Source organism: Lissotriton helveticus, chromosome 5_1, assembly GCF_964261635.1.
Source record: "Lissotriton helveticus chromosome 5_1, aLisHel1.1, whole genome shotgun sequence".
Taxonomy (NCBI): Eukaryota; Metazoa; Chordata; class Amphibia; order Caudata; family Salamandridae; genus Lissotriton; species Lissotriton helveticus.
Genome location: NC_136065.1, coordinates 1,656,741,021 through 1,656,764,011, shown reverse-complemented (window position 1 = coordinate 1,656,764,011; position 22,991 = coordinate 1,656,741,021). Strand labels below are relative to the sequence as shown.

The window sequence follows — 22,991 nt, the reverse complement described above, 5'->3', positions numbered from 1 at the left end:
ATGTATTTTTATAATCATTGTAGAGTTAAAGATTGCTTATTATAGCCACTGACTGAGCAACAAGGTAACCTGATATCGGTTAGCAACAGAGGCGCAACTAGAGCCAAATTTCGGGTGGGGGGGCTACTAGAAAATGTCGGGGGGGGCTAATTCTTCCAGCAATAGGCAGAGTGGTGATGCAGGGGCTTTCGGAAGGGGTGAAAAAACAACAAAGCCTCGTTAACAAGTAAATTGTCTTTTAAAGACCTTTGAAGTACTCGGGTGAAACTTCAATAAGACTGGCGCCAGACCAGCCAGCCCACAGCAGTTCAGAAACTGTCTGTGTGTGACCTTCCTTGGATGAAAGACTAAGTCAGCCCTTCAGACACTTAAACATGTGAAGTATGGGCTCTATTACTATACTATAGGTTATCTACAAGTGTCACAACTCGTGGTGATCTGCTGCTAACCTGGATTTCTGACCAAAAATAGTTTTCTGCGATTTTTGTATATGCCTTGCTTGGGTGAAGAAAATGTGTAGAGGATGTTTTAAAATGAAAGGAAACCATGTTTTACAAAACACTTTGTATCTCATATAACTGTAAGGAGTCCTTTAACAATCTGAGAGACTGGTTTGTGGTTAATCTCAATAATTGTTTGCAATGTTTTGGCGGTTCTGAGGAGTGCATATTATTGAGTCTTTTTGTATCTGACGTGGCTCCTCTCATCACTACCACTGCTCTAGAGGGATCATAGAATACAAAAAAGCATCATTATCTTCAAGGTTATAGGAAAAGAAACTGAGGCCGGACGAGACCTCACAGCAATTGGGAAATGCTGAAAGTGCTAAAATAACCGAAAGCTGTAGGTTTTGTCAGTTGATTTTATTACTCAAACTCGATACAAAATGAACACATAATTACACTGTGAACAGGTTCAGGCTTGTGGTCGGAGGTGAGAGAGAGAGCAGTTTTCCTAGCCAAGCTGCCGCAAGCACACTGTTCTCAGTAGCAACTTCCGGCGGTATCGGACATGACAAGAGAGACATTGATAGAGGTGGCTTTACCGGTGAACTTGTCAATGGTCTTCTGGATAAGATGCATGGGTAGAGCTTCGTGGCCCACGGCACAGGTGAAGGACTCCCCCTCGTTCCAGTCGGCCGTGTCGACCTGCAGGCTGCTGTACAGGAAGTAGCTGCCGCCCGCGAGCGCCTGGGTAGGTTCGGTCGTGATGTAGCTTCCGGTGCTCACCTCCTTTCCCGCCCTAAGCCATCTGACGAATATCTCTTTGGGGTTGAAGTCTTTGACGAGGCAGGTGATGGTGGCCAGCTCCCGGAGGGAAAGCTCCTCTGGGGACGGGGGCAGGAGGTAGACGGCTGGAGGACGGGGAGAGCCATCTGTGGCAAAAAGGGAAAATAGTTAACACCAAGGATAAAAAAAAGGGGGGCTTAAAAAGTGATTTCTTATTTTCCATACATGCGAATAGAGCGTTCTACAAATGCTAGTGTAATACATGGCTTTAAGTGGGCCAGTTCCTATTGGTGCTCAGCACCAGCAGATCTAAAAAGCAGGTGCCGAGACGGGTATCAATCATGTTCTCCAATTTTGCCCTCACCCTTAGGGTGTAAAATTATTCTTAACTCGGCAGCATTACCACCTTCCACAGGCCTTTAGATAACTGGGGCAGCACGCTATACTGAACAGAGGTTTTTAGGTCTCGCCTAGGCAGCGCGTGTGCTGTTTTTCGAGACATGCTGTATTAAGGCTATGGGCATGAAGCTTTGTCTACTTTCCGTCCATATTTTTAATTGGCTCTTCTCACTGTCCTTTAAAAAGGGTGGCTTTTCATTGGTCAATAGATTAGTCTTCCCACCTTTGTACCACATTTTCTCTTCTTTTAACCTCCAGTGAGGACACCCCCTGTTACATATGTTCAATGGCAGCCACCCCTTTCTTTTATTTCTTGTTAAGTGTGATCACTGAAGTGGCAACATGCCTTTTTTCTGTTTATTTACTTTTCTTTACAATTGCATCTTAAGCAAAAGCGCGTTTGCCACGATTGCTTCAAAATTAAAGTAATAGGAAAAAACACTTTTTTTCTATTTCTTTACTTTTAAAGCAACTGTTGCAACCATGTTTTAGCTAAGGATGTTCAACAGTAAAGTGCGGGTGCCGCCATTTTTTTCCTATTTGTTTACTTTAATTTCAATCGCGGCACCCACGCTTCAGCTTTAAACATCTGAAGCTAAAGCCTGGGTGCCGCGATTGTTTCAAAATTAAAGCAATAGAAGAGAAATCCACATTTTCTATTTTTTTACTTTTGAAGCAATTGCGGCACTCGTGCTTTAGTTTCAGATGTTTCAAGCTAAAGCGCGGGCGCCATGATCTATTTGGAATGCAATATCTCTCGCATTTTTGAAGGTTTGAGCTAATGGCGTTGCATTACTAGGAGGAGTGTTAATCTTTAAACCCCCAGTTCTGTCCCTCTTAAGTGCTCCCTGAAATACGGTCGAGCCCACCCTGACCTTTAAGAGTCAGGGTGTACTTGATGAAGAAGCATGACACTACTAGAGTGTGTGTGGGTTATTTAACAAAAAGCAATTGCTTCCTTCCCCGCACATGAGCGATTGGTGCCCCAGGAGTTGAGAACACTGCCTGACTGTCTATACTAGGTGGGATACTATTGTGGATCAGTTGCATAACTATTAGCGGCTCCAATAGCTCAAACTTTCAGTAATGCCAGACTGATTGCATTGCAAATGCTTATTAGATTTTGTGTTTTAGCTATGCCCTTAATTACATAAGCCGCGCACATTTGAGCGACCCTCTTACCCCCAGTTTTTTCATTTTACTTTAAGCCCTGGTGTAATGTCTCAAGATACAGTCATGTCTTCTCAACTGTATCCAGTAGAGGTGCAATTGAAAAATCAACATGGCCAAAGGCCCTATAACTGACGCGTGATCAAAAAGCAGAATGCATATAATTACCATGAGATCCCCAGATCAAACAATCACTCCCTTTTTGAAGACGCATTTAAATGCTTTTCGCCTTGCTTTACTTTCTTTTATTTTTTGCCACTTCAAATGACATAATGTTGCATTGTAACCTTGACACCAATGTGGCAAAAGAACTTCTAAAGTTTATCCTTATTGGGAAGAACTTGGAAATACAATTGTTTTCTGACACTGGCTATGCATGTTCCAAGATATCAAATAACCTTTCCTTATTCCCCATTTTTCTCTCAATAACGTACCTATTGTTTTGTTTGACATACATGGGCACACCTAAATTTCGATCCCACAAACCCAGATCATGTTTTATGTATTTTATGTATTTTATGTAAAACCCTCATGTTGTCATTTGCTTGATGTGCAAAATCTCTTCCCATTTTGCATTGAACCATTTGTTCCCCTGTAAATACTGCAGAACTAGTTCACTGGCAAAGTGAGTTCCATGCTGCTACAGCACCTCATTTTTCTTTTGCATAGAGATCACAGTTAGTTAGCCCCAGACACACACGTTGTGCTTTAAACTATCGCTATGCTCACTTTTTCTTTGACCAGCCAATGGCTGTGAGAGATGCAGCGTATAACGCCAGGTGCTTCGTTATAACTGGAACTTCACATGCCTTTTGGTTTGCATCCACAAGTGCAGCCAAACATCCTGCTGCAGAATCGGTAAAGTTTCTTTTAATATCTTGCACCCAAGGCTATAAATAATAAGTAGTCCTACCCAAGCACCCTGCCTAAAAGTAACACCACTTACTAACAAATAATTATCCAGCTTGCTCCCAGTGGTATATCCACTCCTATAGCTGCACACTTGGTACCTAGTGTTAAGGATTACCCAGGAGTAACTTCCGATACTAGCTGTGCTGCATCCACACCCTTCTGATGAGTCTTTGTACATATGATCGACCTGCTTAGAGTTATCAGCGTTCTCTGTGTTCTCTGCACTATATTGTGGAGCCACCATGTTGCACGTACCCTTGCGCTTGACAATGTCCACCTTGACTGGCGAGGGAAGGTCTTGGTGCTTGACGGTGCAGGTGAACTTCTCCCTGCTCACCCAGTCGTCAGCACAGATGGCTAGCTTGCTAATCACGCTGTAGGTTCCATTGTTATGTAGCTGGGGGTCCTCTGTCGACACCTTCAGAGGGCCCTGTGCGCTTCTCGCCCAGAGGATCTCAAAACTCTCTGTCGTTTTCATGTTGGTGACCAGGCAAACGAGGTGGGCACTCTGTGTCAGGTATAAATCCTCAAAGGAGGGAGGGAGGAGGTAGACACCCATGTTGAGTGGACACGGCTCTGAGACAGAAAAGAAAATAGAAGGGATTTTGAGTACAAGAACTTGTGACATTTAGATGATAAATAAGGCCTATGTAGCTGAATCCTCAAATGAAATAAGGTACAGCAAGGAGGGTACAGTGGGGCATATTACCAAGCAATAGCGATAATTATCGCTATTGCTTGGTTAGAGACAACATTTTACCGCTGAGCTGCGGCGATTTTTATCGCAAATAAACCTTGGTATTACCAAGGTTTATCGCAAATGCGATAAAAATCGGCCGCAGTGCATGAATATCGCTGAAAAGTCAGCGATATTCATGCATTACCGAGCTAATGCTCTTAGCCATGTTATCCACCTCCCATTGTATAACATGGCTAAGAACTGCTCAGGGCAGGTGTTAGCTTTTGGAGATATTCGCGCTTAGCGCGAATATCTCCATAAGTTGGTAATAGGAGATAGCGATGTTAGCGACTGTTTCCAGTCGCTAACATCTTGGCACGCCCACTTTGCATGTCATTAGTGATAAATATCACTGACATGCAAAGTGGGGCCCAAGATGGTCGCTATCTCCTACTAACTGTCGCTAACTGGTGTTAGCGACAGCTAGGTAATAGGGAGATAATTTTATCTCTGCTTTCTTGGCTTTTAAAGCCAAAAAAGCGGAGATAAACCCCCTTGATAATATGCCCCAGTGTCTCTTACAAAAAGAGCGCCTCGTGAGTTTGGGCGTCTTGAAGCCTTACTATGTGAAGGGGCGAGGAACTACAGGCTCAGAGCTAGTAGGAAGCTCAAGAAAGTCTGTTCAGTCCAGCAAATCCCCTGACCCTTCAGGGCTTTTTGATGGTAAAAACAGACAAGTGTCCTCCGATGACAAAATGATCTAATAACCAGGGGACTACCTCTTGATATCACCAGACCCTCCTGTCAGATTTACATGACAGGCCAAATGAAGATGGTGTTGAGAGTAGGCCCAGACAAATTTGCGTTATGCCAGCATAATTAGCAAAATGTAGGTGTTTTCACAATACTCACCTAGACTGAAATTACTATATGACAGCGCTTTGCATAATTAAGCATCGTTGTCAGTTAAAATATACTGCAATTTTTTTTACCAAAACACACACGCGTAAAAAGCCAATTGCTAACAGCTGTTGTTAACGGTGCTTTTAGTTTTTGCACTATTTTTTTTGTTCAATGCATAGTTGTGTCATTAGTGAATTTTAGAATGCATTTCTTTTAAAGTACAGCCCAAAGGCCAGTTTGTATTTAGTGTATTTATGCATAATTTTGCAAACATGTGCGTAATAAAGCATAAGCAAATGAAGCAAAACACACACAAACCGAGTTGAGGCTGACAGCACCTTCTATAGGTCCGCCACCGGTCTGCGTGTTCGGCTACTTGCTGTCTGCAGTCTGTGATTTAGATTCAAGCAGGGATATCTAAAGCCACTAAGACACCAAGTATGACTTATAAAAAGTGGAACTTGATTTGTTCTAAGGTGTTAGCATATGAAGAGCTGCTGCAAGCTATACTATACTCGTTCCTCGTGCCAGACAAAACACCGATTACAGAATTCCAGAGAGGAATTTGATACAGTTTTAAAAAATGTGTTATGTTTCCAGTTGGATTAGGACTAAACCCTATTCCCACAACCCATGAAAAATGTCTACCAGCCTGCCCGCCCTATTACATCTAAAGACCACTCAGAAAACATTCCTAAAGCAGGTCGTAGAGGCCAAGGGCAGGCAAGGCTGTGGACAATATTGATTTAAAGGTATAATTTGGATTAGATCATGATTTGGAGATTTCCTAATAGTTGTGACTCAGAAGAAGGTCGAGGAGTGACAGCCAAAGTCAGGGCACTGGGTTGGCATGTGATTAGCTCTTCCTGAGGCCAGACACTCCTTTCAAACTGGAGCCAGCTTGACAAGTGACTCCCTCCACCTCAGCCCTAATAAGGCACTGGTTTGACAAAGGCAAGCAGCACCCCCTATAGATCAGGGAGTTGGAGAGGAATAGTGATCCTTGAGCTGTCTAGGTTAATCATCCATCTTTACCAAAGCTGCTGAGATGGTACTGGGAGAGTTGATATTCTAACGTGCAGGTCTGAATTCTTGACATTGATATTGCGGCATGAAGCCCCTGGAAGTATTACCAATTAGAAAGAGTCTAACATGTGTGACTGCAGCTCACAAAGGAGAGGGCTGCGTTTTACAGCTCATTCTCCCATGTGTACTGCTTGTAAAAGACCCGGAAGGAGGCCAGGAGAATGCCATGGATTACTTATGCAGGGTGTGCTGTAAGAGGTGCTCTGAAAATCTGTTATCAATTCAAATGCTTTTTTCTTAAAGGCAAATTATGTAACACCTAGAAGGGAAATAGACACATTCAGAATTAAAGACCTTCCGAAAGAAGTGAGGAGTGAGTCTTATATTCGTAAGTGTGGTGACGATCAGATCACAAACTTAGAATTTTTGGGTGAGCAAGAGAGAAAATCTTTTGACTTGAAGTTCTAAGTAGCGTGAGGTTGCCAGCAGGGCCGGTCACTTACCTGCACATTTGCTGAGGTTGCCCAGGGTAGAGGAGCCACTGGCAGGGTGGTTGACGCTGCAGGAGTACAGGATACCCTGGTTATACTCGCCCTTGCTCACAGCGAGTCGACTGCTGGCACTGAATAGGCCATCATTCCCTTTAGTAGCCACCGGAGTTGTCTGTACAGTTACTGGCTTCCCATTGGCCAGCCACTGTACGCGGAGGTAGCTGGGATAGAAATTCGATATCAGGCAGATGAGCTCCACCACGGTCCGGTTACCAACTTCGGGGATTCGTCCACCCGTGAGCGGGTGCGCTGTGTCACATGGGGGGCTCAGGACCACCTTCACCAAAGGCTCGGTGCATGGGAAGACTGAAAAAAACGACAACAAAAGCAGTGATGATAAGTGCAGTAACTGACTAACTGACTACCATAGGTTTTTCAGCAGTTAAATATTGACAGATTATAAAACGAAAGCACTACATGCTTTACTACCAGCCACCACTCCCACTAAAATTGGCCACGCCATCCGCTCTACTGCCATTTTTGTTTACTCTGGGCATGGCAGAATTCGGTAGTTTAGATGTTCATTTTGATGTCTTTCATAAAATGCCAGTAATTAAGACTATACTTTTCATTGTTGTAGTACGCCTCTAGTCCTCACATATACCCATTGCCCTGTCTACTCTGAATGACTTGTGTCCCGCTGTGTGACTGACACTCTGGGCAGAGGCAGATGCCCCTTGCACCAACTGATAACGTGCTTCATACTCTGCTTTGAACCTCCTGACCCTCTGCCCGCAGTCCCAGCACTTTTAAAAGAACCATACATCCTTCTCTTGTGTTTCCTTCTGGCTTTGTTGAAATTGGACACCATAGAATCCATTTTGTCTGGTGTTCCTTGTGTACATAGTGATGCCTTGTGCACCAGCACAGAAGTAAAGATTGCAGAACATTAACAAGGGACCATAGAGTCGCAGAACAAAGGTACAAAGAGTACAGAGAGGTGGTATTGTCAGTGGGGGCTGACATTCGGGTGTGTAAAATATCTGCTATGAGGTCTTCTTTATGTCATTCATGTTGCTAGATTGCTGGGTTGATTGACCTCTATCAATAGTGAGTTGGCACCAAATAGTACAGTGTTACCTTAGTAGTTGGCACGTGTTTGAGTGAAGAAATACCTATTGTACCAACTCTTAGTGCAAAGAACTTGAGGCCCAGCAGCGGGTGATCGACTGTTTGTATAAAATGGGTTGCATTAATGGATATTTGTGTCGGGTATTTGCTGGATTAACTGGGTGGAGGGAAGTCAGTGTGACGACTGTAAAATGAAGGTTGATTGGCAATCGGATTCGGTACATTAGCAGGGTTGTGCCTGCCTTCTTTTTCTTCAACAGCAAGGGGTGCGTGTTCCATGACAGGATTGGCCTTCATTGAATGTGTGGTGTGTGTTGTTTTAGTGGCTTAGCTTGCTTTTGTAATTCAGTGCCACCAGTATGTGGTTCCTAAGGGTTCTCTCTGGCATGTCTTTATTGAAGCGGTGACCTTGGTTCAAGTTCTAACCCAGGAGAGGATGCTACTGGGAAGCATTGGTAGATTGGGGGTTGGGTTTGGATCAGCGGGGGGCATTGGAGTTGGAGATGGGGGTACATTGGTAGATTTGTTGACGGAATCCTGGACTGGAGTAGCTGTGAGTGCTGCAGATAAGGATGGCGATGCATTGGTGAAAATTCATGGGCGTACGCAGAAATTTTTCCAGGCGGGGGGCTAACCTGGCAAATGAAGGGGCATGACTAATGTTAATCAATAGGGGCGGGGCTAACATGGCAGACAATCAGGATCAGGTAATGCTCAGGCCAAGCTGAGAAAAAAAGTGGTGAATTTTGCATTTGAAACTGGACAACAATTAGAGCACACATAAACCCTAAAATTACCCCCCTGGCCCATTAAAACTCATACATTCCCTGCTCCCTAAAATTAGCCCCCTGGCACCCCAAAACCCATAACCCATACCCGTCCTGACCCCTAAAATTGTTCCCCCTTGCACCCCAAAACCCATACCCACCCTGAACCCTAAAATTACCTCCCTGATACCCCAAAACCCATACCCACCATGAACCCAAAAATTATCCCCCTGCACCCCAAAACCTATACCCACCCAGAACCCTAAAATTACCCCTGCCCCCTCAAAATCTCATACCCGCACTGAACCCTAAAATGACCCCCTGGCTCCTTAAAACCCACACCTTCCCTGAACCCTAAAAATTACCCCCCTGGTACCCCAAAACCCATACTCACCCTGAACCCTAAAATTATCCCCTTAAACCCCTCCTTTAATCCATTTGTATTGGGCCTCTCGTTCTCCCATCTGGCTTTGAGTCTGTTGAGGTCTTTTTGTCTGAGATGTTGCTTCTTTTGGCCATTCCATTCTATGGGAGCCTTAAATATAGCCACAAGAGTTCCTATTATTCGACCATGAGACACCCATTTTTATCAGCCTCATAAGAATGAAATCCTGAGGTGACCATGCTGAGAATAATTAAAGTGTCTTACCTGTTACACGTAGGCAGGGCCACTGGAATTATGTGGCAGGGGAAGGCTAAATTATGGGTCAGGGTTGACTAAAGAATGCAGCAAGAAAAGGTAAATTATGCGGCATGATGCTGCACATTTTGTGAGTATTATTTCCTTATTTTGACTGCTTTACACTTGTTAACACTGTCTGGGCATAGAATGCACCTTATTGGTACCAGTTTAACACCAAACTATAGCAATAAGCAACAGAAAGGTAACCAAACAAACTTTGGAAAGGATCTTCTACTGGGAGCCAGCTTTTAAGCTAGAATATATATATTTTTTAATCTGCAGATTATTTAGCTGATAATGGATTATTTAGCAAATCAACAAATATGAGAAAAACACAGCATCAGCACAATCACATAATTTCAGTAGCCCGACCCATAGGTCCCTGCAGAAGGAATCATTCTATAATTTCAAAACCATCAACATACATATGAATGTTGTATGAATTAATGTAACGATGCATAGAATGTTCTTTCATTTAGCCAATGACAAGATAAAACTTTTCTTTTGTTAATTTTTTCGATTAATTTATTTTTCATGTAATTCTGCAAGTTTTTAATAGCCTGAAAGCAGGAAGAAAATAAAGCATACCCGAGTGAATCCATATTCTAATTGTGTAGACATTTGTACTCACTTTTCTGGGAAAAGGAAAATCATTTGCAATACGTTTGTTTTATCACTGTTTTCAGCTCCTAGGAACCTTATGATGGGAGCCTGCAGCCTCTTTAGTGTGAGTGAAAGTGTTCACGATGTCTGTGATGTTCATATGTTTATCTAAGCAGCTACTGTCCCTACAGAATTTCATACCACTCCTCTGGCCTGAAACTAACATATGTCAACGGTATTAATATTTAAATAAACAAGAGGTACAGCCCACGAGACTTCATACTCCCATGAAACATTAATGTAAAACACATATTTTTCAGTTCTTAAGGGCCTGGGATGGGCCAGGGTATTGCTTGGGTGGGCCTGGCCCACCTGGCCCACCCTCTAGAACCTGGCCTGGTGGGAAGTATGCTTTAGCATCTCAAACTGGCCATTGTCATTCTGTATGTGATAATCAGCCACAGACAGAATGACAATGGGCAGGAGGGGCTGCGAGGAGGAGTGCGAGGCGCCCCATCAGGGAGTTGAGGCCTCTGGCAGGGAACAGCTCTGCTCCCTGGAGGGCCCAGAATTATGGACAAAAGGCATCCGTAAAAGCATGTGCGACCGCAGTGGGGGCAAGTAGGGGCGCTCCAGGAGGGGGCAAGCGCCCCTCCTTGCCCCTCCTGCGGACGCCCATGGGTGAAATGGTGCGTGAGTGTCGGCACTGGAGCAGTGAATGCGCTGCAGCCAGTAGCGGTCGGCAGTAGGTGTTTCTGCAGGGCGGTGACGTGGGCAGGGGGAGGGGCAGGGTGGGGGTAGTAATGTATGGATTACGGAGTTTTACAGGTAAGTAAACATTTAAATAAATAAAACGAATTTCGTTGCGCGCACTGTATCACCAAATGTTTACTTACCTGTAATACTCCGTAATCCATACATTACTACCCTCCACCCTGCCCCTCCCCCTGCCCACGTCACTGCCCTGCAGAAACCCCTACTGCCGAACGCTACTGGCTGCAGCTCAGGGTTTAGGCTGACTGACGAATGTGTGGGTCACAAGACCGGAACAACAACTGAGACAACGTACCTTTCACTGTCTTCTCCTGCTTCAGTCCGGTGAACTCGTGCTCCACGCTGCACTCGTACTTGCCGCTCTTCAGTCTCACGGCGGGGACGGTGATGAGACTACTGCGCATGTACGTGCCGCGGCTCGCGCTGTACACAGAGGATGGCGTCGTGACTCCTGTTGTGATGGCTCCTGAATTCCAGGTTATGTTCACTGGGTCGGGCATGTAGCCTGTCGCCAGGCAGCCCAGCGACACCGAGCCACTGGAGCCAACACTGCCGCAGCACGGGACCAGCGGGAACACTGAGGGCGCCGAGATGGGCTCTACAAGGCAAAGACATCAGACACACAAAATAGCATTAGGCTGCAATAAGGCCTCAAGAAATCCTCTACATTGTAAATCCCACCCAGCACAACAGTGAATACCGAAAGACAGCATTCATGTTATCTGCTGGACGAGCAATATGGCATCCTCTGCTAAGGAGTGGCTCCATAGGAGGGGGTATAAAGTGAAGGGTGCAGGAGGGGGCGCTATCCACCTTTGACAAGTGCAAGACACATGCCTTTGGAGGAGCAAAAAAAACTTTTATTTCCATTCAGCACATTGAGTATAGGTGATTTCCCTAAACAAACACTTTCACGTTTTTCAACACATAGCTAGCTTTTCAACCTTGCTAAATGTTCGGAAGTTTACATTGTGAGAAATACATCGTTTAAATGTAAATTTTAGGAAAACCACCTGAGCAAAATTCTTTGTACAGTGGGAGTATTCGCAAGCAAAAATACATTTGAGAGGAAAATTCATCAGGAAAAACAATTTATTATAAAACGCTTACCCACGGTCGAAAGTAAGGGGAAGTTCTCCTTCAGAGTAGGAAAGTCACATGTTTAACTATTTCCAAAACAGGCGTGTTTACAAAAATACTGTAACTTTATTACTATGAATTACAAATTTAAATTATTGTGAATGGTTTACTTGATATAGTAAACTATTCCTAAAAGGTTGAAGGATATCTCACTGTACGATCTGCTGATATCTACAAACTACGCAAACAAATGATGTACGGAATGCTGAATAAATCATACATTCACCCCAGTCAATAGATCTGGGTTAAATCCATTGTTCTTTTGCTCACCATGCCACCCCAGTTTAGACTCAGCCACATGCAAATCAGTCTTGACCCTGTGCCTCGTGGGAACAGTCCAGACCGAACTGCCAAGCCAGGTCCTCCCTTGACCGGAAACAAGCATCCTGGGACCGGTTTCTGGGTATTACCCTTCATCAGCCAGGCTAGCTTGATTCCAGTGCCACAGTGATCCACATCTGGGCATACCCATCCCACTTAGGGTGAAAAGTGCTACGCAAACAAATGATGGACGGAATTCTGAATAAATCACACATTCACATTTACATTTGTCACCCCGAGTGGGACGTGTATGCCCAGACGTGAGTCCCGTGCTCTCCATGCCACTGGAATCAAGCGATCCTGGCTGAAGAGGGGTGAAATCATGAAACCGGTCCTAGGAGGCTTGTTTCCAGTCCAGGAAGGACCTGGCTTTGCAGTTCGGCTGGACCAGTCCCAGCAGTTTGGGCTGGACCAGTCCCATCAGGCACAGGGTCAAGACTGATTTGCATATGGCTGGGTTAAAACTGGAATGGCCTGGTGAGCAAAATTACAATGGATTTAGGACCAGATCTCTGTACTGGGTTTAATGTATGACATTGTTCTGCATTCTGTCCATCAACTGTTGTTTTTTACATCTACAAACTAGGCCTAGGTGTGAAATTCCACTCTGCTTGAGTTTTTCCCACTCAGCGCTCTGCGTAGCGCAGGGAGTTCTGAGTTTTTTCCTCCCTCTTCAACGTTAAGTTGGCAAGCAAGGAAGATCTTACTCCAGACCTCCTCCTGTCAAGATTTCACCCAGATCTACTGCATACCACTCGGCTAAAGGCTTCCTTGTTTATTTTTTGTGCCAGGATACATCTCTGTGGTAATACAGAATCATATGTAAGGGTGAGAGAAATTACTTTTTTTCTAGACAACTATATGAAGTCTATTGTCATTTAGTTTGCTGTATCTTGCATCAAAATGCACTGTGTGGTCATACAACACAGTCTAAAGTCGTACAAGGTATACCATCAAGGGGACAGGATTGAGAGAACATATTTTCCTCTAGAGTTTTTCTGCATAAACCAGTCTCTTCCAATATATGTTCTGCTTGACCCAGTTCCTCACAGCAAAAATATTATTTGAAACCTGTAAATGTTGTGCAATTTCATTAATTTGGATTAATTTGAAGTTCTCAAATATTGTACCTTTTTTGGTTCGTACTGTGGTTTTCTGAACTGCAATTTTCTCATGACCTAGCCGTAAGCGAGAGTTTTTAACAGCCAATTGTAAAGGTTTCTCATTTTATTGCGAATGCTGTATCCAGAACTCGGTAGAATGGGGATTAGTCAATACAAATAAGATGTTTGTCATTTATAATTTTATAAACACTAAGCAACCCGTCTCATGTCCACAGAAGGCACTCTGCACAGACCACAGAGCCTCTCAAATAAAAAGGGCAACTAAACGGAGGCATTGCACTCCAGGTGTGAACCTGGATCATTGTACCATCCTACAAATTAGAATCTTAAAAAATGTACAAGAGGTATTCCTTTCTGTGAACAAGCTGTTAGAGTCTGGAACACACTACAATCAGTATTCATAGCATTTACATTCCAGAAGAGGTTATATCGAAAATAACTTTATCATCAAACAACACTAGGAAATAACCTGAATAATAATCTTTCTTCCAAGTACTATATACAGTCTGCAGTTCACATATAAGTGGAACAGCCCAACCAGTCTAGAACTTTCTATGTTCAGGTAAGTTACGAAGGGCTGAACTTTGTCCAGCCTAGACATTATAGAGTAGCTCATATAGAACCCTCCCAACCACACTAATATTAATAACATAACACTAAGTGATTGGGTAGCCATTTGTAGTGAAAGCAATCTGCATAATAATTGTCATACAATATTTAACTCACTTACACTCAGAAAAAAACTAAAGCTCTACTGGCCAGATCCATCAGCCAGTACTGTACCAGTCAACAGAAATAAACCACCAACTCCAACTAAACAGTCATAGATTAACTGAAGGGATCTGACGAAAGCAGCAAAGTAGTTCAAAGCTGTCAGCCACTGAAAATCAGAAACCTGAATGCCAATCTCTGACACTTCATCCATCACACTGCTAAGCACTGCACACCATAGCACAATAACCACACCTCGGTAGTCATCATGCACAACAAGGACACAGTTCTCACATAAGATCACAACAAAGGCAATACCCTACCAACCACTTATGCTACCCATGCAGGCAAATATTTCAGCACCCCACAAAAGGAGAGTAACAGGTATATAATTGCTACAATGCAATAAGGAATTAAATTAATTGGCGTATACAACTGTCTAACTCTACAATACCAGGGAAGACACATCCTAAGAACTAAGGGGCATATTAGCAAGAACCTCGTTAAAATTATCGCCGGTTTAGCGGCAGGAATCTGCCGCTAAAACGGCGATCATGGGCTTGCTAATATGCATTATAGAATTCCAATAGAAGCCCAGGTTAGATGTGCAGGGCATCTAACCTGGGCTTCGATTGGAATTCTATATGCATTTTAGCAAGCCCATTATCACCGTTTTAATGGCCGTTTCCTGCCGCTAAAATGGCAATAATTTTAACGAGGTTCTTGCTAATATGCCCCTAAGTGCTTCCATTAGTCTAGAAAACCTGAACTTTGGCCCCACTTTGAATACTATCATCTTCTCAAGGCAAATAGTGCATAACCCTCCTCTTTAGTGTCTGCCCTTTCTAACAGTAATATTTATGGAAAGACCAATCCTCTCCTTTGGTCTTCCTCCCAATCAGCCAATGTTCCCAGCCTTTACACTTCCTGCAGCTCTCATGCGCTCCCAGACCCTGGCCCTCATTCTACCTCTCTGACGTCTCATATGATAGCATGTGACCCACACCTCCGGGTCTCTTGCTACAAGCTCCTCTGTATGACGTCCCGTACACTGATCTCGCATTTCCTGTCTACAGCTATTAGTGGCTTGATGTCACACTATCTCCAGTTCAAAAGTGCTCCAGTCTCTTTCTTGGAGGCTGCCACTGACATGCCCGTTTCCACCACTGGTGCTGGGCTATTAAATCTTAGGAACTTTCATAAAATGTGACCGAAGAGGGTCTTTGATTGTGGCTGATTGTCTGAAGTGCCTCAAAGCATTTAATACATATGACTGCAGCAATCAAATACAGTATAATTTCACATGAATGGATACACACAGTCTGTAATACCTCAGTGCCGGGATACTGTTTCTAGGAGTGAGCGGAACTCACAGAATTACACAAAAACTGTGCGAGATTCCGCAGAGTTCCACCAAAGGGCAGAAATCTCCATGTTGCACTGCTCCTCCTGCAATTTAGTACCAGCAGGGCTGATAAATCAGAGGTAATGGCACCATGTGGTGCACAAGAGCGCGCAGCCATTTGAGTTGATTTAGCTGCTGCTTGAGCAGCAGCAAATGTACTCCAGAAGCAGCCTTCTGACATGAAGCAGCCTTCTGACCATGACCGCTCGTGATTGCTAGCGACTGCCCGCAATACAAAATGGTGCAAGGGAATGCCAAATCTCGCTCGCATTTCTGGAGCCTCGCTGGAAAAAAATTCTGCCACGCACCGTTTGACGGAAATTGTCCGGAACACCGTTTGACGGAAATTGGCCGGAACTCCTCGTTAGAAGAGTAAATCGGAGTCGCCCAATTCACCAATTGCATGGAAGGAATGTTCATCCCACGCCAAACTGTTAATCTCTGGTAATACCTTTGCAATCATTGACTATAGTCTTGTTTTCATTGCCAGCACACAAATAAGAACATTCCATTACTTCCCCATATTGTGAACATGGAGGCCTAATAAACCGGGTATCCTAACCTGTGAACCATATCCCATACCTTGACGCCAAGCTGTCCAACCATAGTCCAAAACCTATAGACTCCCATGTAAACGTATAATAAAATTGTCCTTGTATGTCCACGTTGGTTTCTCGTTCACCATCCATTGTGGCCCTTAACGCCTATTCGTGGCCCCTCTCCAAGCGCTAACATTGGCGTGTAGTGTTTGCTTTCTTCTGTGCAGACTCTTTCAAAGAAATATTAACGCTTCAAAAAAGCTTCACATGCTTGGGAGTGCGGCATGTGGATTGACTGCACTACATTTTTTAATAACCAAGTGGCAGTTTACGGCTTGGCCACGAGGTGGTGCAAGTTTCTCACGTGTGGCGACAAAGGATTTTCAGTTTTATGTCACTGCATGACTTAACTTGTGTCTTCCCTTCAAATGCCACTTTATTCAGCCAATTCATTATGAGGATTTCCTTCTGCACTCCTGTGACTACAGGACTGAGCTCTAGATTCTTCCCCTGTGCACAGCATTTCTTACCTCTAGCAGTCTCCTGCACTTCAATTACATGGGCCCATAAACAGGTCCACCAAACCACATCAGCACGGACCCGAGATAACGCACCCCTTACATATACAGTATTAGAACCCACACACAGCTGTGTTAAGGGACCGCAAGACTGATCCATTGTACTCAGTGGTCGAAGTGGGGAAAAAAAAGTAGGGGAACTGTGGGTGGAGAATCAGGGGGCGGGAATAACCAAAGATCGAATCAGTGAGCGGAGTCAGGGGTGTGGCTAGAAATAGCAAAACATACCAATTTTTAGTTCGTTTAGCATTTCACTGACCAGTTACAGCTTATAACGTTATTTAATTCAAACAATGGATAAACATGTTTATTTGAGGTTTAATTCAGCAAAAAGCAAACACTCATAGGGAATACAGGTTTATGTAAAGCGTGTGAAATATAAGCAGAAACAACATGTTTCCTTAATGCGTTGTTCAGAAATCCATGATTATTTTTAGTCTCAAACATTGAGGTCATGAATACAGGGCTCCTCCTGTACACATGTGTTAAGCAGGGCTCAGAAGAGAAAGGGACTCTTCAGGAGAATCTAGACTCACGGAAACCCACAAAGGCTCCTTCATATTCATGTCAGCCAGCTACCTGCTCAATCATAATATAGCAAAAAGAACAACTGGTGGACAGAATGCAGAACAATATCATACATTCACCCCAGTACAGAGATCTGGGCCTAAATCCATTGTTTCTTTGCTCACCATACCATTCCAGTTTGGACCCAGCCATACGCAAATCAGTCTTGACCCTGAGCCTCATGGGAACAGCCCAGCCTGAACTGCCAAGCCAGGGCTTCCCTGGACTGGAAACAAGCATCCTAGGACCGGTTTGGGCTTTCAGCCCTTATCAGCCAGGAAAGCTTGATTCCAGTGGCATGGAGAGCACGTAACCCACGTCTGGGCATACCCGTCCCACTCGGGGTGACAAATGCAAAAAGAACAATTGATGGACAGAATGCAGAACAATGTCATACATTCACCCCAGTTCAGAAATCTGGGCTTAAAAATCCATTATTTTTTGCTCACCACCATTCCTGCCCGTCATGTCTCCTGCCCAGTCACTTCTCCTGCCCTGTTGCCTGTCCTTCCTCCTCACTTCTCCTGTCCCGTCACTTCTCCTGTCCTGTCACTTCTCCTGTCCCGTCACTTCTCCAGTCCCGTCACTTCTCCAGTCCCGTCCCTTCTCCTGTCCCGTCACTTTTCCTGTCCCGTCACTTTTCCTGTCCCGTCACTTCTCCTGTCCTGTCACTTTCCTGTCCCGTCACTTCTCCTGTCCCGTCACTTCTCATGTCCTGTCACTTTTCCTGCACCGTCACTGCTGCCCCGTTCATTGCTCCTGCCCAATTCACTACTCCTGCCCAATTCACTACTCCTGCCCCATTCACTGCTCCTGCCCCGTTCACTGCTCCTGCCCCGTTCACTGCTCCTGCCCCGTTCACTGCTCCTGCCCCGTTCACTGCTCCTGCCCTGTTCACTGCTCCTGCCTAATCACCGCTCCTGCCCCATTACTTCTACTGCTTCATCACTTCTCCTGCCCCATAACCTCTCCTGCACAGTCACCTCTCCTGCCCCGTCACCTCTCCTGCCCATCACCTCTCCTGCCCATCACATCACCTGCCCGTCACTTCTTGTGCCCGGCCACCTCTCCTGCCCTGTTGCCTCTCCTTCCACGTCACCTCTCCTGCCCTGTCGCCTCTCCTGCCCCATAACTTCTCCTGCCCTGTTCACTGCTCCTGCCCCGTTCACCGCTCCTGTCCCGTTCACCGCTCCTGTCCTTTTACCGCTCCCGCCCAGTTACTGCTCTAACTCATGCCCCGTCACCTCTACTGCCCCGTCGCCTCTCCTGCCCATCACCTTCCCTGCCCCATCACCTCACCTGCCCCGTCCTCTCTCCTGCCCCGTCATCTCTCCTGCCCCGTCACCTCTCCTGCCCGATCACTTCTCCTGCTCCGTCACTTCTACTGCTCCGTCACTTCTCCTGCCCCGTCACTTCTCCTGCCCAGTCACCTCTCCCACCCAGTCACCTCTCCTTTCCTGTTGCCTCTCCTGCCCCGTCACTGCTCCGGGCCTCTCACTTTTCCTGCCTCATCACATTTCCCACCCGTCACTTTTCCTACCCTGTCACGGCTTCTGCCTGTTCACTGCTCCTGCCCGTTCACTACTCCTGTCCGGTCAGCACTCCTGCCCGATCACCACTCCAGCCCCATAACTACTTCTGTCCCATCACTTCTCCTATCCCATCACTTCTCCTGCCCCGTTCACTGCTCTTATCCGTTCACTGCCCCTATCCGTACACTGCTCCTGCCGGTTACCGCTCCTGCCCATGCCTAATCACTGCTCCTGCCCCTTCACTTCTCCTGCCCCGTCACTTCTCCTGCTCCGTCACTTCTCCTGCTCCGTCACTTCTCCTGCCCTGTCACCTCTCCTTTCCTGTAACCTCTCCTGTCCCGTCACTGCTCCTGACACGTCAACTCTCCTGCCCGTCGCTTCTCCTATCCGTTACTTCTCCTGCCCGTCACTCCTCCTACCTGTCACTTCTCCTGCCCGGTCACCTCTGCTGCCCTAGTACCTCTCCTTTCCTGTCACCTCTTCTGTCCGGTCACTGCTCCCACTGCTCCTGCCCAGTTCAATCCGTGTACAACATTGACAAATTACACAAGGTGTCAAGTTCCCCACAGTACTCTGTCTGGGGAAAGCTCCTCTGTAATCACCAGGCCCGGAATGGCCATAGCGGGCACCGGGCGTTTGCCCGGTAGGCTGCTAGGGTGGGGGCCGGTTTTGGGCCCCTGGGAGGCTGATTTTGTTACTGGGGGTCTGCAATATAGGTCCCCTGTAACAAAATCGGCCAAAACTGAAATGGAACTGGAAATATTATCTGTGACCTAATACTGGTACTTTGTGTATTTCGCCAAAAAGAAATGAAAAATGTATGTATGAAACTGTTTTAATGTAAAGTGCTCTTATACCTATTATGTTAAGTTTGCACTATATAAAACAAAAAAATAAATGCATAGTAAATAAATAAACAAATATAACACAGGGATAGGGTTAACGGTGATAAGGACTAATATCAAAAGAGAGGTAATCCTATTGATTTGCAAATGACTGATAATGAGAAAATCAAGAAATGTCTCTCAACTCCCGACAATAAGGACCGCTGAACACAAGTGGCAATGGGTGGTAGCAAGAAGTCTGTAGTAAAGTGCAGGAAGGTACAAAGCATTACGACATTAGTGCAATGAAGCTTTTTGTTATAGGTCTGGGTGAAACTGGTCTCTGAAATATGACCACTAATTCTTATTTGTGAGTTCACTTGGTAGAAGGCAGATTTAATGCCCAAAACAGAAAGCACATATGCTCAAGATGCTGGGCTGTACTCCCCCTCACCCCAGGGGAGGCCCGCTGAGCAGTTTGCCTGGGCCGGTTTCTGTACCCAGTCCGGCCCTGGTAATCACCAACTCCGATCTCACTCACTTGATATGCTAAAGGCAGAGGGCTGGCGCATTGTCATTCCAAAGGGGATAATCTGCCTCAATCGGAATGGGAATGGGCCTGCCCTCGGTCTGTACGAGCTCAGGGAGGGGCTGCTGCAGCCTCTGGAGTTCACAGAGAAGTGCGAGCAGCCCCTGGAATCTGAATGAAAAAAGTTATTGTTTTTTCAGTAGGACTATTCTTGCCGTCCCGGGATGCTTTTTATGAAAGTAAGAAGTAGGGGAAAGGACTGAAATATTTATTAGAAGTAGAGGCACGCCGTGCCCTTCCGTTCCCGCCCACTTCTACCACTGATTGAACTACGTGCCCCCTCAATTGAACACAACCATAGTTCTGCTAAGGAACCTCAATTCTTACCTGCAACGCCCTTGCCACTCTGTTGCGGACTCTTAAACATAACTTTAACTACAAATCACTAACGTTATCGGCAGTAACCTTTACGATCCAGGCCTGAGGCCTGCCTGCACAGGGATGTGCCCATGTACCTCCTTTGCAGCTTGCAGTATCCGTTGCTTATCTAGTACTGGACCCATCAAGAGCCCTGCCATTGTAACCCACTTCCCTACAAGAGCGCTCCCTGAACCCTCCCACAGCTCTTTGTGTGGATCTCTATCTTTATTCGGTACACCTACTGCTGTTCAACATCCAGCCCCACACACTGCTCTCCTGATGCACCTCAACAGTGTGATGCTTAAGACAAAATCCTAAACTTACTACTTTTGGTATTCACAGAAGGCATTTTGTAGTAGTAAAGTTAGGATCTTGTCTTAAGTCTGTCTTAAGTCTGTCCGAAGTGTGTCCTAAGGGTGTCTTAAGTCTGTCCTAAGTTTGTCTTAAGTTTGTCTTAAGACTGTCTTAAGTCTGTCTTTAGTCTGTCTTAAGTCAAACTTAATACAACATCCTAACTTTACTACTACTAAATGCCTTCGGTGAATACTAAAAGTAGTAGGACAGACTTAAGTGAGATTTTAGACAGATTTAAGACAGACTTAAGACAAACTTAGGACAGACTTAAGACAGACTTAAGACAGACTTAAGACAAACTTAAGACAAACTTAAGACAGACTTAATACAGATTTAAGACAAACTTAAGACAAACTTAGGACAGACTTAAGACTGACTTAAGACAAAATCCTAACTTTACTACTACTAAATGCCTTCTGTGAATACCAAAAGTAGTAAGTTTAGGATTTTGTATTAAGTTAGTTCTGTGAATCTGGCCCGAGTACTTGCTTCTTCATGTTAAAAGGGGGCCCCCAGCACTTCTCATCAGTAAACAGGCTGTAGTGCAGGACACGTGGGTGGAGAGAGGAACAGTCCAATTTTGAAGTGATCACACTGGGGAAGGTAAGTGTGGAAACACTATGTTTAATGACTGTTCATCTCCACAGCTTCCAGGTAACAACAAAACTGCTCCTGGTATTCAAACATGCACATTCCATCATCATGGCACTGACATCATCGAGTCATATATTCAGAGCTATATAGAAACTAGTAAAAGGCTACTACACAGGCCCTCTGTGATGGAGAGTCCCTGCACTCCTACACTGCCATTCAAACAGTGGCTAGCGCTGGTAGGCCCCAGGGGTGGCGGCACCCTGTGCAGTGCAGGTTTGGTTACATGAGGAGACCTGCCCAGCATCTGCAGGAGGTGTGCCTATGCATTGCAAGTATTAACAAAAAGGCAAGTAAAAAGGCTGAAGTCAGTAAACAATCCAGTGTGTACACAACATATACACTTCTAGACAGCAGCAGCCAAAAGCAGTCATCAGGTAGACACATTTGAAGTGCGCATGCGCAGACCATCTGGTTTGAAAGGAAAGTCATGAGCATGGGCAGCAGCGTCGGAGGTGGGGGTAAAGTGAATGTGGGAGGGGAGCTGGTAAGACCTTTGTGTTAGATGTGCCCCATTGTGTGTACTATGACTGCAGCTGATGCCAGCAACAAGACAAGGCAGGGACTGAGAAGCTTAGCAGGGAACAATATTTTCCTCCAGCACTGGCTTCCATGAGCTCTACAGATATACCTCTCCATGCTCTCCAGTCCTGACCAGCAGAATCCCACATACAGATCTTCTAATGCACCTCAATCCAGCAGTACTGCCTCTGCTATTCAAGTACTAGAGGTCCAACATTGCTCTACTGTCGGCACCATCATTCTAGTTGCAAACATTTTGTTTGACTCTGTCAGTCCAATCCGTTTAAATGTAACCCCCACTGAGACTACAGATCCCATAATGCTCTCTTTTTTAAAAATGATTACTGAAAGTTGTATGTCTCCATCGACATGCATTGAATTTGCAGCTGTAATCCTGACTAGCTCCACACTCTGTCAATGACCCTCAATCCTGCGCTGGAGCGCCTCTTGGTATTCCAGCATGAAAGGCTACTTAGCTCAGCTGATGTACCTCTGTTCTGTGCCCCTGTGAGGACACTAGCAGAGCTCTTCACAGGCGCATCGGCAGCTCCAGTAGTGATACCTGACCAGCTCTGCCTATGAGTCTCATATCTCTCCTGCAGTAGCTCGTGCTGTTCCAATAGTGATACCCACTCAGCTCTGCCTATGGACCTCCAGCCTGTCCTACAACAGCATTTGTTATTCTAGTACCAACCCTCCACACAGCTTTGTTTATGTACTTCAATCCTACTGAACTATTCCATGGCTTTGATCCACATGGCTCTGCCTCTGTACCTCAATCCGTTCCAGTACGGGGACTCAAAGACTCTATGAAGGTTCTTCTGTCCTTTCCTATAATCAACCGTGCTCTTCTAGTACAGTCACTCACACTGCACTGACTATGCATCTCACCTTTTTTATTACAGTAATGTTAAGCTAAGTTATGTTATGTTAAATTATGTCTATTTGTAGGACGCGCTATCGCAGGGAGCGTATGCTGGCATTGAGCACGTATGAGTCTAGCCACAC

General features: G+C 45.3%; 1 gene segment (V, D, J or C); it reads right to left on the bottom strand.

The window, feature by feature from the left end:
- Window positions 1-848: 848 nt before the first annotated feature.
- Window positions 849-22,991, bottom strand: part of LOC144755687 (immunoglobulin alpha-2 heavy chain-like) — a 1,801,746-nt gene continuing 1,779,603 nt past the window's right edge. Inside the window, 4 exon segments of the C gene segment in view lie at window positions 849-1,375; window positions 3,966-4,286; window positions 6,822-7,175; window positions 11,062-11,364. Of these exon segments, the coding sequence occupies window positions 984-1,375; window positions 3,966-4,286; window positions 6,822-7,175; window positions 11,062-11,364 (1,370 nt within the window).